A 16,072-nucleotide genomic window follows, 5' to 3' on the forward strand; every position below is an offset into this window, starting at 1 on the left:
CCTTTATGATAAAGACATAAAGAATGTCTGGACCATTCCTACCATCTTGTCCAGGCACTGCATTTCCTTTCCGTATGGAAAAAAGCTGTGGTTCCCACTCAGCTGCAGGCCGTCTAGGCTCTTTTCACAGCATCTGTGTTTAGGATGAAGACGCTGTTTTCTCCCATAATTGCCACAGTGCTTATTTCTCCGCCAGGCCGGCCTGGGAGAGGCTTCCATCTGCACTTTACACACCTGCTCCCTGCTTCATGGAGGACAGTACCCCATCCTGCCTTAGACATACAGAACAGCCAGTTTTTAAATACCTTATGGGGCTCCCCCTCCTACTCCTCATTACACCTCTGAAGAGCAATCCATTTTTCTGTGATATGAAAGAATGTGAAAGGGAAAGGAGGATTTGATTTGTCAAAGTCAGATTTTTCACAGGCAGTAAGCACACCAGCTTCCTCCCCAAACTCACTCCCAGTCTCGCACGTGTACACAAGGAAAACAGACGTGAAGACGTGCATTGACAGAACCACAGAGACTGCAAATATTCATTCTCCTTCATTTAAAACATTCATTAAGTATAAACAGTTTGATTCATAAATAGTCAAAGTGAGTGGTGCACCTCGTTCCTTACCCTGCAACCAAACTTCCTGCCCTTCCGGGACTTTCACCAACCCTCTTCAAAGTGAAGATCTCACCCCAAAGAGGTAAACCTTTCCAGATTCCCTGAGTTGACAGTTATTTAATGCTACAAGCCCACCAAGCCCTGCCCAAGAAAAGGACCAATCATTGTCCTGGGAGGGCAGAGAGGGCGTGGGGCAGACCCAGCAATGTGGAAGGGAAGTGCTCCCAGGTGTGGGCACTCTTCCTGTGGGGAGGAGCCAGGTTTTTAGTCCTAGAGATTTCCCTGTCAAAGAGAAGCTGATTTCCCAAAAGACTAGAATCTAAGGGAAGGTGGAATGGTCTTCTAGGGTCGTCCAGCAGACCCTGTACAGACCCATGGTCCTGAGGCTCAGTCCAGGGCCTCCTACCCCCGTGGCAGGTGTGCAGCTCACAGGGTCCCATAGATGCTGACTTTGGCCAGGGAGATGCTCTCTGTGTACTGGTTCCGGCCTTTCTCATACAGAACATAGAGCTGAGGGGCCTGCTCCTCCCCACCCACGCTGCCCTCCAGGGTTGCCAGTGAGGAGTAGCCACTGGGCCCTGGCCACAGCTGGACCGTCTCCTTCCGCCAAGAGGTACCGTTACTGAAGCTCCAGCGCAGGGTCAGGTTCACCCCTGGGGACAGCAGCAGAGTCAGGGGAAGGAGAGTCTAGATGGCAGGGGCTCCCCCGCCGACCCCACCCGGCCGGCACTCACGGAACTCTGGATGGGCAGGGTTGGAGAAGAAGACAATGCCCGAGTTGGTGGCTACGGCTCCTGCAGCGACCACAGGGTCCACGAGCTCGGGGTCAAAGGTCACATCCCGCGGCCTCAGCGTCTCGCAGGCGTCGTAGCTGCGGAGGATGATGCGGCAGCGGCAGTGGTAGTTGTTCTGGTTCCGGGCATTGATGACGACTGAGCCGTCTGGGAGCTCATAGGGCTGAGGGGACAGAATGGGGCTTCAGGAAGACCCAGGGAGAGGGCAGCAAAGGGCCCTGTCCCAGAAGGAGTGAGGCTGTTGGCACAGAGCTGGGAAGCCAGACCCTGGGTCCACGAGTGAACCGCTGCTCTGAAGGACACAGCAGGTTGAGTGGATGGGGAACCGCCCATGGACTCCTGACCTGGCACTCGTCGGGGTTGAAATCGTTTTCCCGCTTGGGCTGGCCGTAGGGGATGCCGCTGATCCCACTCCCATAGCGCCAGGAAGCACCATGGTCATCGCTGAGGAGGCAGAAGACCCCGTCCCGCTCCAGTGTCCCATGGCCACACACGATGAGCCGGCCCTTTCGTGGCTCCTGCTGTTTCTGTGGGAAAAGCCACAGATGGAGACACTGAGGGGGCTCAGGGGCAGGGAAGGGGAACCCAGCACCTCCCAAGTGTGAGGACACACACATCTGGTCCTCATCTGTTCTGTCCCTGCTCGCTGACAAGTATCGCACAAACACCCACTGTCTAATTTAAGAAACTCTTTTGCAGAATAAGCTCCTTCAGGACAACCAGGGTGTACTTTGGACAGGTTGTTCACAGGACAAGGGGCCCAGCCACAGAGTAGATGGGAGCTTAAACCCAACCTGTGCTCACGGACCAAGCTGTGGACCACGGCACAGGCTTGTGTCTGACCAAAGGAAGGCTTTCTAATCTGTATGGGATTTTCTAATCTGTACATGGCTTAAGCAGCCCTGTTGACAGCCCCCAAAAAGGGAAGCCAATGGCAAAGTCCCACGTTCCTTTGGTAGGGTGTTGCTTCCAGGATGTCCCTTTCTACCAAGGAATCCCATCTAAGACAAAAAGCCTGTCTTCTCCCTGGGAAGGAGTTCACCTGGGGGCAGATTCTCTACAAGACAGCTCCCACCACCCATCTCAGGACAGAGACCTGAATGCCAGACCCCGGGCCGGGGGCAAACATCTCGGTGCCTATATCCAAGGAGAGGTTCCGGGGTGAGCTCCAGGAAACACCATCATCCTTGCTCCACACCAACATGGTGGAGGCCACCTGGCAGCCAGCCTTGTGAGCACAGAGGGAGTAGAAAAGGAAGACCACTCCTGTCGTTGCGTCGCTCACCACGGCCCCCAAATTTAGCCCATCTGGGGTCACCCCGTCGTCCACAATGAAAGCTGTTGGAGACCATGTGCTGCCTAAAGAAAAAAGGGAGGAAGCCCAGGCTGAGCGCTCTGGAGGTGCCCTTTCCACTGCTCCCTGCAATTTTGACCCCTTGCTAGGGACCAAGGCCTTCTGATGGCCCCTAGGCCTACAAGACCTGCCCCTCCTTACCTCTCTGATCTTATCTATTCTATCCTTGCTCACTCCATCCAATCACACAAAATCCTTCCCATTCCTGAAATACTTCCCCTCCTTGAGGCCTGTGCCCAAGCTTGTGCTGCCTGGTGCACTCTTCCTCCAGGCTCACTGACCTCCTTTGAGTCTTTGCTCCAATTTCATCTACTTAAAATTGCAGTCAAACTCTGGCTCTCTCCATACCTCTTGCCCTGTGTTTTATTTTTCTCCACTGCACTTATCACCTTCTAGCATAATACATTTACTTATTTATTATGCTTATTGCATCTTCCCCCCAGTAGAATATAAGCTCTGTGAAGGCAAGGACTTTTGCTCTATTTTGTTCATAACTGTATTCACAGAACCTAGAACAGTGCCAGATAACTGCCCTGGACACCTTCCCTTCTTAGGTTCTATCTACCCCTCAGGGAACCAGCAGCTTCAGGGCCCTAAAGCAGATCAGGCTCCCAACCCATCCAACCTCTTGCAACCCAGGCATCTTTATACCCTGGTCCATAGACCTCCGCAGAGCAATGAACTTGGCTCCTTTATCTGATGCTGACATTTTTCTGGCCTCAGCGAAAGCAAGAAGAGTGCCCCGAGGAGTGGTGGTGATGAGCGGGATGCGGAAGGTGTCCACAGAGCCGATCTGCTTCCCGCTCACCCACAGTAGCTGCTCCATGGTCACCAGCGGATGAACCTACGAAGGGAGGAGGAAGGGTCAACAGAACAAAGGTGACTTGGGGTTTTAGGGCGAATGAATAGCGGCTCGGAGTCAAGTTCCCCTGGTATTGGCAGGGTGATGGGGATCCGCAGTGGGAAAACGGATCCCAGAACAAGGAAGGGGAACCCTGAGGAAAGTTTGGAGTGAAACCGAAGGCTCGGAGCAGCGGGGGAAGGACTACGAGGGGAGAAGGAATCATTTGAGACAAATTCTCAAAAGGGGAAGGAGCTCGAATGAGGAGACTTAGAAGGAAGGAGGACAAGAGCCCAGAGAGGGAGAGGGACTGGGAAAGGAGGGGAAGGGGTTGGAGAGTCCCCCAGTTAAGAGGCGGATCAGCAGTCCGCGTCCCGAGGAAACAACCACGCAGGTCGCAAAGGGTGACTTACCAGACTGAAGTCGTTCTTTGTCCTAGCCCCGAATGCTGCCGGAGACAAAAGCAACAGGAAGACAGAGGCAAATAACTGAATCCTACAGACTCCCCAGAATCCCAGCATCCGCGGCCTCCCGGGCCTGCCCAGGGGCACTGCGCTGGGTCGCCCCGCAGTCATCTCCACCCCGCTGCGGCCGCGACCCTGGCCCCCAGGACTAGACGCGGGCTGGAGTCGGTCAACTGACTTCAGCCCTTTAAATGCTCAGATGTCATCCCAAACCTGCCCCCGGCCCAGCCGCGCTTCCGCGTCTTTAATTGGCATTCGCAGTCCTCCCCACGTGACCTTCAACTCCTCAGCGCTACCTCTTTCAATTGGCCCTCTTTGAAGCCCCAGAGCACATGATCCAGACGGGAAGCCTATTGGCTGGGGTGAAGGGGGGGGGGGCATTACTCCGGAGGCGCCCTTTGATTGGTTGCGACACCTGGGGCGCGTCACAGGGGCGGGGCCTATTTTAAAGAGCCAGGGCTAGGGGAAAAGGCAGCATGTAGTCCTGGAGGAAATAAAAGAAAGTTTTTGAGAAAGGAAAATATCAATCTTTTAATAAAATCTTTTTACTACATAATCGAGATCTGGAAGGTGAGGTAGGGCTGGGAAGCTGTACAGGACGGGTGCAGTCCCGGATCAGGGCTGCTTCTTTCATTTCTTCCTCTTCTTGTCTCCCTGGGGCGCCGCGTTCTTCTTGCCCAGAATCTTCAGAAGGCTCTTGGACATGTAGTAGGGGCGGTCCACGGAGCCATCGTTCCGCTCCAGGTCTTCCACTGAGCCGTGACATAGACCCGTTAGAGGGGACATTTGAGGGGCCAAACCCACTCCCCGGGAAAATCAGGGACTAAGAGACAGCTGCATGGTTTCCAGGCTGTGCCACCACCGGCTGTTTTTTTCTAGCATTTTTTGTAACCTACTGGGTGGGTTATGTAATATCAGTTTCCTCATCTGAAATGTGGGGTCAATAGTACTATATTTCATACAGTGATTAACGGTAAAAATACATGTCGATTGCTTAGCACAGAGCCTGCTACATACGAAACCCTGAATGAATGCATACAGTAGGGTAGGAAAATCCGCACTCACTACAGCCACCTGCTGGGAAGACTCCTGTGGCTTCCCTAGATTTTCAAGGGGAGGGGAAGATACGGGGTGGGGGGGCCTCTTCCCTGCAATGCTCCTTCTTGGGAGAACCCAGGCACCTGGGAGCTCCCTCCCTCCTTTCTTCCCAAACACCTGGCCTGAGGATGTTAGAAGAGGCTCCCTCTGGCTCTGGCTCCGGTAACTCACAAAGTAGCTGTTTCTAGAAGCACCAAATCTCCAAAAAAAGCCTAAACAATCTGGTACCTTTAAGTTGGGGAGAGGTGGAGGAGGGATATCACTCACAGAAACAGAGGAAGAGAGTATCCACACACATGCCAAAAACGCTGAAGAAGCCACTGGCGATGACATAGGCCCCCATAATGGAGGTCTGGAAGACACAAAGCTGGTTAGGGTTCCTCTGGAGAGTTGGAGGGTGAGGCAGAGTGGCTGAGGGGTGTCACTCACCATGATAGGCAGCCAGTAATAGTTGAGGTGGGGATTCTCAAAGTCTTTACCCAGTCCCTGGATGCGACCGGTGAAAAAAAAGAAGGACAGGACCCCTGTGGGAGAGAGGTCAGTGTCACTCCTCTGAGGTCATCTGTTAAGCTGCCCAGCATCCCTGTCCTCTGTCCACATAACTCCCTGCCCTGGTCATTACCTACACCTCCAACCACGAGCAGCTTCCCAAAGAACAGCAGCAGGTCTGTGACTTTGTCCAAGACGACCACCCTGTACAAGGAGTTTGGGTAGGTTGGGGGTGAGAGGCTTTGCAGGGCTGGGAACAGAACTGGCTATATAATTTGCCATGACAGATGCAAAATGAAAATTGTTCACATTTCAAGATGAAGGCAGCAGAGATTAAACCCAGCTCAAGGCACCTTCTGAGCATAGCATGCCCATGAAGCTGGCCTTGAGTGGGAGATCACGGAGGTGGTGGTGGGGGGTGGGCAGTGATAGCCTGACCTGATAATGTTCCGCATGAGCAGCATGAAGGCGTTTTTGGCTGAGACACAGAAATTCTTCCCATAGACGGCAATCTGGGTGAGGTGGGAAGTTCAGAGTTAACCTGTGGTGAGTTACCTGGGCCAGGGTGGGAAGCCTGGGTCAAGGGCCCCCAGAGCAAGGGGTTGGTTAGGGAGTGGGGCTCACCATGATGTATGCATTGCGGTTCAGGAACTTGATAAACTTTTCCAAACACCAGAGGCAGCACTTGAAGCAACACAAGATACAGCGGGCCATGGGGTTCTGGGCTCCTGGGGGTAAGGAGGGCTCATGTTTGGTCACTGGCCCCTGACAGCCCCTCCCCAAGGATCCAGCTGCCTAGCCTAGCCCTGCCCAGCCCCCAGTCTCAGCTCACCTCTCAGTTTGTGGTCAATGTACTCCAGGATGACTCGGGCTATCTGCACCAGGGTCAGGATGAGGGCTCCGAAGGCTAGTGACCCGGTGTGGTAACTGCACAGGACTTAGGGAGTTAGAGGCAGCCTCAGGACCCCTGGGACTCCCAGGGCCACAATAGCCAGCCCCTGCCCCAGGCTTACCGGAGTGTGCGGATGAAGGCAGCACTCAGGGGAAAGGTAGGGATGTCCCGAGGCTTGTGGAAGGCCCAGTAGAAGGAGGCAAAGGCCCCAGCCAGGACACACTGGCCCAAGGCCAATACCCAGTTGATGGTCCAGAAGAGCCCCAGGACCCCATAGATTTGCAAGTTGAAGAGAGAACGTTGTACCAGGCCTTTGGACAAGTAGCCCTGGAAGACGCACATCAGCCCTGGGCACGAGGTGTTCGGGGTCTGGGCCTGGGGAGATGGGCAGAGGAGGCTCGTTCACAGCCAGCTCCTGCCTCTCCCAGAGCAGAGGGAAGTAACAGCCTCTCCAGAGCTGGAGAAGCTCATTCCTTCCAGGAGATCCATCTCCAGGTTCAAACAGGGTTCAGCTTGCCTACTGTGTGAGTATAATTAGTTTCCTTCAGTCTCCAGCCTGCGGATGGGCACCAGAGCTCCCAGGGCTTGTGGGCTGAGCCTTAACGGTATGAAGGCAGTGTGATCAGGAGCTCTCCCTCCCACTCAGGCAGCAATCCCCTCCCAGAGCAGCCTCTGCAACTTCAACCAAAACACTCCAGCAAAATGGAACAGACTGGGTATCAGGTGATACTAAGGAATTGTTCATTTTGTTGGGTGTGATAATGGTGTAGTGGTTATGCTTTTTAAATATGTTGAGATCCATCTTGATATATTGATAGGAGAAATGGCACAATGTCCAGAATTTGCCATTAGAAACTCCAGAAAAAAAAACTGCAGGTTGGGCAGGGGGTGGATGGGTAGGGAGTTACATGAAGCAAGAACAGAGAGCTGAAGCTTATGAAATCTGGGTACAGGGATTCTCTACGTTTGTGTGCATCTGAAAATTTCCCTCATAAAAAGTAAAAACCACAACCTGGCTCCTAAAGCAAAGGAAATAAAAGCCAAAATAAACAAATGGGACCTAATTAAACTTAAAGCTTGTACCCAGCCAGGGAAAACATCACCATCAAAAAGACGAGCTACTGAACGGGAGAAAGGATTTGCAAATGATGTGACAAAAATCTTGATAATTGCTGAAACCCAATGTTCGTTTGAAATTTTATAAGAAAGTAAACCAGTTTCTACTGTGTAGGTAATTGTGGGTTTCAGTCAGTCCCCACTGCTACATGGAGTCTAAGTAAGTCAAAAGCGAACACATTTGGGGCTTTGTATACCCAGCTCCCAGCACATAGAGAGTCCTCCTTAAATGTAAAGGACTTCCCCCTCCTTCTTCAGTGGGGCTAATGCCTGTGGGCACAGCCCTTGATCCCAGCTCTGATGCAGTGGCAGTATGAAAGCTTTGACCGCTAAATACCCAGAAGTCTGGCCCCAATCTCTGGGAGAGTTTGGGGAAGCAGCTACTTTCCCAGGCCTCCCAGGGAGCCCCACCTGCCTATTGCCTAGGACACAGTGTTCTGAGGGAGGAAGACTGACCAAAAAAGCCCGGAATAAAACCCATCTAGAGTTATCGGCTCTCATCAGATGCCAGGCATTGTACTAAGCACTTTCATGTGCACAATGTTCTTTAATCGTCTCAGCCTCGCTGAGGCACAGATATTAAGATTTATCTTCATTTTACAGGTGGGTGGACTGAGACTGAGAGGGTGAAGTGGTTAATTGTCCTCTTGGCAGAGGAATGTCCTGGGGAGGGATGGAGAACTTCTGGTACCCACCTGCCTGGGGGCCTGGCCCTGCTTTCAGGCACAGCCTGCTTGCTCTTCCAGTACAATGGGTAGCTCAGCAGGAGATCTGCATTCTGGGGACTGCTTCCCTCTCTGGTTCTGCTAGGGGCCTGCTGTGTGACAGTTACTAAGCCCCTTGCCCTCTCTGGTCCTCAGTCTCCCTGGCACAATGAGGGATTTGGAGCAGTTGGCCTCTGAGGTCCCCTTAGCCCTACTGGTGCACCTCCGTGTCCACCCCAAGTCCTCACCAAGGGATCACATGATGTATTCATCAGCGCTTTCTCACAGCCCGGCAAGGTGGCGTTGGGTGCCCAGAACACATACTGAGGTTGTCCCGATGTGGCCAGGTATCCAGAGAAGAGTCAAGGAAAGCATGGTCATATGGGGGTCTCCATAGGTCCCCTCCTCAGCAACCCCTTCCTGTGCAGGCTGTTTGCTGCACAGTGGCTGAAATTTTCTTTCTACGCAGGGCTGCCTGCAGGAAGGGATGCCTCCCTCCAATGGTACTGAGGCACTGCACAAAAAGGTACTGCCCTGTCCCCTACTCCCAAGGACTCCAGGAGGGCCCGGCCATGTGGGCAAAGGATACAGAGCAGTCATGGCCCAGTAGGCAATGCAGATGAGCAGGAGGACAAAGGTGACCAGCGGGTAGAACATGGTAGACATCATCTGTCCTACAGCCCTGCAGGGAGATGAGAGCGGTCCACCAAAGGAGCTAGCCCCCCAATCCCCACCCATCCTCTCACTGGGCTGACCCTGGTACGGCCACACCTCTGTCCTCTCCAGGGCCTGATCCATCCCCCCAGGCTGAGCACACCGTAGGTGTTCTCTGAACAAACTGAATTGAATAAATCAGGCTCAAGGGAACTATAGAGGAAACTAGAGTCACAAGAAACTGCCAAGGCAGCTTCAGGGAGAGTAAGGGCCTGTTTCATGTTCTAGACACTCGACGAGACACTAATTTAATCCTTATGACAGCAGCCCTAGGGGTAGGAAATGCTGTTACACCCATTTTACAGATGGGTAAACTGGGGCACAGAAAAGCTAAGTCACAGCAGTGTTAACCACCATGCTGTGCTGCCCTTCTCCTCCAGCGCTCCCCTCCACAAAGTCAGCATTCCCATCCTGGGCCCACACCCCTGCCCTCTGCCTCTTCTTTCCAGACAGGCCCTGACTTGCTAGCCTCCTCCAGGAGGGAGATGGCGATACGAATCCGCTGCCGGAGGAAGATGAGCATCAGCAGCAGAATGCCTTCCAGCACGGCCAGCACGATCACTAGGGTAGACGGGGCAGAGGGGCCTGGGTCAGGACCAGGGCCAGGCATGGCCCAGGGCCACCCTTGAGTGGCAGGTGGTTCATCGGTGGGCAGGACACTCACAGGCTGCCAGCCAGGTCTCCTGAACTTTGCCGTAGGCGCTGAGGTTGGTGGTGATGCCCAGCTGGGAGATGGAGGCACCCTGGTCCCGCAGCATGCGGTATTCTTTCCAGCAGTGGTAGATACCATAGGCCAGCACGCCCAGCACCCCTACGATCAGCACAAACACCAGGGGCCCGGCCACCAGGCGCAGAAGCAGGATAAACAGCAGGCTCAGGACCAGAGCCACACCTAGGGCACTGCGGGCAGGGCGAGGCAGGTGAGGGTCACCCCACATCCCCCAAACCTTTCCCCTTTCAGAGGTCCCCAGTGTACCCAGATCAGACCCCCTCCACCCCACCACCCCTTATAAATCCTGTCAAGCTTGGGATCCATTCTGAGCTCCAGCTCCTCCTCCCTGGTCCAAAGCCTCTGTTTCAGGGAAGGGAAGGAGAGAACAGAGGTATCTGGTGACTCACACAAGAATCCAATACCAGGATTGGGCAAAGTCTTCAAAGATCTTGACACTGATGTCACGGCCATTGAGGCCATCAAGAAGACCACTGTTGGGGAGACAACGTCAGATGGGGCTGTGTGTGGGATGGGGTGTGGGACAGGGAGGTGGGGGCAGGGGGGTGCCCACCTGATGCCCTGGGAGATGGATGTGTTGGAGATCCCTGTGAGCTCGGGCACAGTGCTATTGGACCATGGGAAACAACGCCCTAGAGCTGGAGGGAGAGAACCAGGTGACTGGATGGGAGGGCCCAGAGCTTTACCTTGAAAGCCTCTGGCCCCCACCCTAGCCGAGTTGAGAGTTGAGAAGGCTTGTGCCCTCTTCAGAGGGCTGCTCTTTTTTCTTTTTTTAATGGGGATTGAACCCAGGACCTTGCGCATGCTAAGCACATACTCCACCACTGAGTTATATCCCCGCACCCTGGGAGTGCTGCTCTTGATTCTGCAGCCAAAAGGGAGCTCCTGTCCCAGGAACCCAGTCCGTGTTTCCTTCACTGTCTCTTAATGTTCCTTCCTCCCCTCTCTGCCACTGCCTGCCCTCCTCCCCTCTGGCCTACCTCTTAAAGCACCTCCACCCTCAACCCTGCCAACCTTCAATCCAGCCTCTGCCAGAGTGCCCGGGAGACCATGACCTGGTCTGGCCTGGACCTCAGCATTCCAGGGCTCTAAATCACTCTGCAGCTCAGACACCTCCAGACGCCCTGCCCTGGAGAGTGCCCACATCCACAGCCAGGCTTTAAGACCCTGTTGTCCTAGCCCAGCCACTTTCCCCTCCCCTCTGTACCTTTGTGCTCCCTCCTCCAGAAATCCCATCTGTGATGCCCTATTCAGTTCCATCTCCACCTCACCTCCTCCAGGAAGCCTTCTCACCCCACCCCTATCTCCTGTGGAACCTATCACATGCCTACAGGGCCATTTATCACCACCCTCAAGGCAACTTTACCAGGTAGGCTTGCTTTGGCATTTACATTCTAAAGATGAGGAGACAAGGTTCAGAGAGGCTGTCATTTCCCCAAGACCACACAGCTGGAAAGTGCTGAATTGAAATCCAGATCTATCTGACCTTTGGAGCACTCATTGGAGACACTTCCTATGGCACGCGTATTGAGAGCTGGATATCTTTTCTCATGCTATTGTTAATTTTTTTCTATTAAAAATAACATTTACTATTGCACAGAAGAGCATAGAGGGCAAATAAAAAAGTCAACTGTGATCCCACTGCCTGGCCATACTCTCTTTAACATATTTGGGTGAACATCCTTCCAGTCTGTTCCCTATGCTGATGCACAAAGGCAAGTGTAGGTTCTCACAGCAATCTCATGCGATCTCTTCATGAACCTCTCTGATCGTACCACCTAGAATGCAGTTCAGACGGGGAGCAGTTTTCATCTTCCCTTCACCTGTCCCCAGTGCCCGGCACACAGCAGGTGCGTGATCAACACTGATGATCTGATTACAGGGTCATACAGCAGAGAAAAAATGAAGACCTGGTACTCATTCCAATTTTGTCACAGACAAGCTGTGTGACTTGATTTCTCTGAGCCTGCTTTCCTCGTTTGAGGAATGAAAATACAAGACTGGCTGATGTTTGAGGAAGGTATTCAACTTCTCACCTGGAGTGGAAGGGAGGAGGAAACTGGGGCAGAGCTCTAGTTGCAGGCTTTCAAGCACTTCCTGGGGGGTGGGAAGAGGAGAGACAGACACACAGACACAGCAGGATGAAGGAGTGAGTCCCCTCTCCACCACCATGATTATCTACCCAGTTCCCCCTTCCACCCCCGCCTCATTGTGGACCCCCCTTGGCAACAGCAATGATTTTGGGGGCAGCACTCACCATATCCCCAGACACCCCTGGCAGACAAAAGTTCCTATTTGCAGCATAGAAGACCTTCTCAACCGTCTGCGAGAGCTGCTCCGGGTCCACGGTCCATGGGACCACTGGACAGGAGGACACACACACCTGGGGGCAGAGAGCATGCGAAGGGGCTGGTATCCAGACCCTGGGGGAGATCTGGGGGCAGAAGCAGGACCCAGGCTCTGACCTGGGGTGTGGGGCATTCCAGACCATTCTTGGCGACCGCGATGATGTTGGTGGTTAGGACGCAGCTGAATATGTTGAAGTACAGGAGATATGGTTTATCTCTGCAAGAGAGAGGGAAGCGTATGCATCAGGTCTTGGGCAGGCCTCGGGGAAGGAGAGGGACTGCCAGGGCTGCATCTCAAGCATGCAATGGGCCCAGTGTGGCCTAGACACACACCACCCACTTCCTGGCCTCAGGATGCTCAGCCCAGCCAGGGAGGAGGTATGGGAGACACCAGAAAGATTTCCAGAGTAATTCAGCATCACCACTGCTAATAAATGGTTAAGAGCTTAAACTCTGGAGCTAAATCATCACCCAGCTTTATGACCTTGAGCAAGTCACTAAACCGCTCACTACCACAGTTCCAGCATATGTAAAATATTAGTACCTACACCTCATAGGGTTTAAATGAGTCTGTGTGCAAAGTACATTGCCTGCCCGAAACACAGTAAATGCCATCTAAGTGGTAGAGGTTTTATTATTTATTGAACATTTCCTGCATGCTAGGAGCGACAGCGTTGCTTCTGGAATCATCCCTGTGTTTTAGACGAGGAAATCAAAGTTCAGAGAGGTTAAGTACCTTTCCCAAGGTCACAAACCAGAACTTACTTAGCCCAGTTGGGGATTCAAATGCCAGTCCAAAACCCATGACTTCATCATTGATACTACACTGTCTCCCAACTTGGGGGGACTCAGAAGCCACTAACCAGCAGTGGAGGCTATTCAATGTGGCCTGGAGTGGTGAGATTCAGGGAGGCTGAGTGGGGCATGGAAACAACAGGAGAAGGGTCTGGAGCCCGAGTAGAGGTGGGTGGTCCCCTGCCCATCCCCCACCTCACCTCCCTCCAGCCCCTGCTTCTTGCCTTCATACTCACTTGTTTTGCCCAACCCCGCAGTATGCCCCAGTAGAGTTCCTGGGGTAGAGGACTTGCTGGGGGTCTCCATACACCCAGGCTGGAGACAGAGACACACAGATGAATCACAGGAGGGGGCAGGTATTTAGGAAGGAACAGCCATGGGTATAGTCCCTCTCTGGGACAATGAAGTCCCCCAGCCCACCGCCCCAGGTCTGCATAGCCAGAAACTCACCCACAAGTCCCACCGCGATGTAACCCAGAATGAAGACAAAGAAGAGGACACAGCAGATGATATCTGTGCAGCTCCTGGGAGAGAAATGGGGGAAACCTTTGGAGAGGGGATGCTGGGAGTGGGCGTGGTCTGGAGGTGTCATGGTTTGGGGAGTTGGGGGACGCTGGAAAGTAAGCATAGGTAGGTTCCTTTCTTTCTTTCTTTTTTTTTTTTTTTAAGAAAACCCTTTTTTTGGGGTAAGTAAACTGTCTTCTGAAGTTTAACACCAGAAAGTGTACCATTCATAAATGCTCAGCTGGATGAATTTTCTTTCCCAAAGGGCACAGGCCTGTGTAGCCAGCTCCCAGGTCAAGAAATAGAACAGCACCAACACCCCGGAAGCCCCCTTTTGTCCCCTCCACACATGACAGTCTCCTCAAGGCCACCACTGTCCTGGGGAAAGATTTTCTTTTCTCTCACAAGTAGATTCTTACCAATATTTCAGTAAATATGAAGCAAAACCGAGACACTGCCCCTCTCCCCAACTGCTGCTGCCCCAACCAGCGCAGTGCCCAGAACTCACCTGTTCTTGATGGGACCTCGAAAGGAGGGGTCATATTTGGCTGGTTTTCCTGAAGGGCATGGGGAGGAGTGTGCAGAGTGAGGCAATGAGAGGAGTCTCTCCCCCCATTTCCAGTCCCTCCAAATCCTTCCCCACAGCAGGCTCTACCCGGCACCAGGTCCTACCCAGCCCTAGGAGTTTGGTGGGAGATGGACAGGGGCAGGGCTGGCAGGAGGGGACATTACAGAACAGGAAAGGTAAGATCAAGGCTTGGTCAGCAGCTTTACTGCTCACCCACAGTGAACTCCAACTAGGCGGCCTTGGAGGGAGGGGAGAGTGCGGCCTTTTCCAGTCATTTACTGCTCACACCTCAAGGACCTCGGCCAGGGGCCAGGAAACTGCCTTCATCAATTTCCCCAACCCTGGCTCCTTTCTCCAGAGTCTCCCTCCAGCTGGGATGTGGGACTCTGTTCAGCCGTCTTAGTTGCTCTCACACCCCCATCCTTGTCCCTCTCCCCTCCCCATACTCCTGCCCAGGCCAAGGTGGGCACAGATCTGGAGCCCCTCAGGGAGGTCACAGCCCTGCCCTACATCTGCCTCAGCCCATCTCTCTACCCTCTGGCCCCAGGCTGTGGGGAAAGAAGCTGGAGCAAAAGGCATCAACTCCTGCAGGGCCTGGGGAGGGAGGGGGCCCCTGTAGACCCCCCCACCCCAAAGGGACCTTAGTCTCCAGGCTACCGCCAGTCCCTGGGAGACCAGTCAGTGTGACACTTGAGCCCGGCTGTTGAGATTGTGGCCACGTCCTGTTCCTGGTCCTCCCTGAGTACACACAGGGAGGAGGTGGGGCCAGGCAGCCAGGGTCCCATGTGGGCACCGAGGAGGGAGTACAGAGGGCTGGGCAGGAGTGTGGGAAGGGGTGCGGTCCATTCTTCTAGGTGCTCTGGACTCTGTCCCTCCATGATTCTTGGACATGATGTCAATGATTGACCCAAAACCACTCCAGGAAGTCTCCTGGGAGTCCTTCCTCCTCCCTCCCCTCACTCCCTTCTGAGGAAGCCTCGCCTCTGGGAGGCCCCTCCCTTGGGTTCCCTCCTTTCCAGACCAGGAGCTCAGATCCCTCAAACCCCAGGGGACCTCTGCAGGCAGGCCCCAGACCTTACTGCTCACAGGGATCCCAGAGGCTGGCCCCTCTCCCTTCAGACTCCCCCACCTTGCCCCCCACCCCTAGCCCTCGGGACTCCCAGGACAGACTCTCAGCTTTCTGTTCCTCACAGAGATTCTGGAGACAAGCTTCCTGCCCCTCTCCTCAGGCCTTGCCCTTCACAGGAACCCCAGAGGGCCGCTGCCCTTGTTCCTCAGTGTACTCTCAGATAGCCTCCCTCCTAACGGAGACCCTGGGTGCAGGTCACCAGTCACCTTTCCATCAAGATCCGCAGCCCCGACTCTTCACTGGGACCCCGAGCAGAACCCACTCCCCTGCCACTCCTCACAGACTCCAGCGGGCAGAACCCCAGCACCTTTTCCCCTCAGAGATCCAGCGTCCAGGCGGAAATTCCTCCTTGCAGGGATCCCAGCTCACCCGTCCCAGGCTCCGCAGCACGTGACACTCCCAGCCCGAGCCCCTTCCCCACTCTCCCCGACTCTGCCTCCTTCTGTTCAGACTGCTTCCCAGGGCCCAGGCCTAACACCACCCACTCCTCCCAAGGACTCCAGCCCCCACTCCTCATGGAGACCCCAGCTTTACTTCCCAAATTCTCCCCAGAAATGGCCCTCAGCCCCTGAACCCCATCCTCCTCCCAGGACCCTGACTCTGCCTTCTTCCATCAGCTTGTTTCCTGGGCCCTCCCCTCAGGGACCACGACTCCTCTCAGCTCCTCTCCCTGTGGTCCGTCCCAGCCTCCATACGCCGAACGGCCTACCCTCCCTCACAGGGTCGCCTCTGTCATGGGCTCCCCACCCCAGCCTTGCCCGCAGCCTTACCGTAGTTCTCGTCCTGGTCCTGTTTTCCCCCCATGGCTCAGTCTCTGGAGTGATTGGAGCCTGGGAGACCTGGCGGCTCACCTGCTACCTGCCCCGCCCTCCCACACGTCACAGCCCCACCTCCGCCCGTGGTCCCCGACACACTCTAG

General features: G+C 54.3%; 2 protein-coding genes across 2 annotated transcripts; both read right to left on the reverse strand.

The window, feature by feature from the left end:
• Positions 1-527: 527 nt before the first annotated feature.
• NEU1 (neuraminidase 1) lies at positions 528-4,351 on the reverse strand. The gene is made up of 6 exons (XM_010978107.3): positions 4,016-4,351; positions 3,413-3,605; positions 2,504-2,766; positions 1,752-1,934; positions 1,348-1,570; positions 528-1,266 (listed from the first exon to the last, which is right to left on the reverse strand). The coding sequence occupies exons 1-6, from the start codon at positions 4,175-4,177 to the stop codon at positions 1,040-1,042; spliced, it is 1,251 nt and encodes a 416-aa protein (XP_010976409.1). The 5' UTR covers positions 4,178-4,351; the 3' UTR covers positions 528-1,039.
• Positions 4,352-4,570: 219 nt separating this feature from the next.
• SLC44A4 (solute carrier family 44 member 4) lies at positions 4,571-16,013 on the reverse strand. The gene is made up of 21 exons (XM_010978105.3): positions 15,924-16,013; positions 13,965-14,013; positions 13,403-13,476; positions 13,189-13,267; positions 12,275-12,374; positions 12,067-12,192; positions 11,846-11,906; positions 10,363-10,447; positions 10,199-10,282; positions 9,744-9,979; positions 9,541-9,640; positions 8,955-9,047; positions 8,614-8,716; positions 6,667-6,920; positions 6,486-6,580; positions 6,278-6,381; positions 6,092-6,165; positions 5,787-5,857; positions 5,594-5,688; positions 5,432-5,516; positions 4,571-4,818 (listed from the first exon to the last, which is right to left on the reverse strand). The coding sequence occupies exons 1-21, from the start codon at positions 15,955-15,957 to the stop codon at positions 4,697-4,699; spliced, it is 2,124 nt and encodes a 707-aa protein (XP_010976407.1). The 5' UTR covers positions 15,958-16,013; the 3' UTR covers positions 4,571-4,696.
• Positions 16,014-16,072: the final 59 nt, after the last annotated feature.

This window comes from Camelus dromedarius, chromosome 19 (assembly GCF_036321535.1).
Source record: "Camelus dromedarius isolate mCamDro1 chromosome 19, mCamDro1.pat, whole genome shotgun sequence".
Taxonomy (NCBI): domain Eukaryota; kingdom Metazoa; phylum Chordata; class Mammalia; order Artiodactyla; family Camelidae; genus Camelus; species Camelus dromedarius.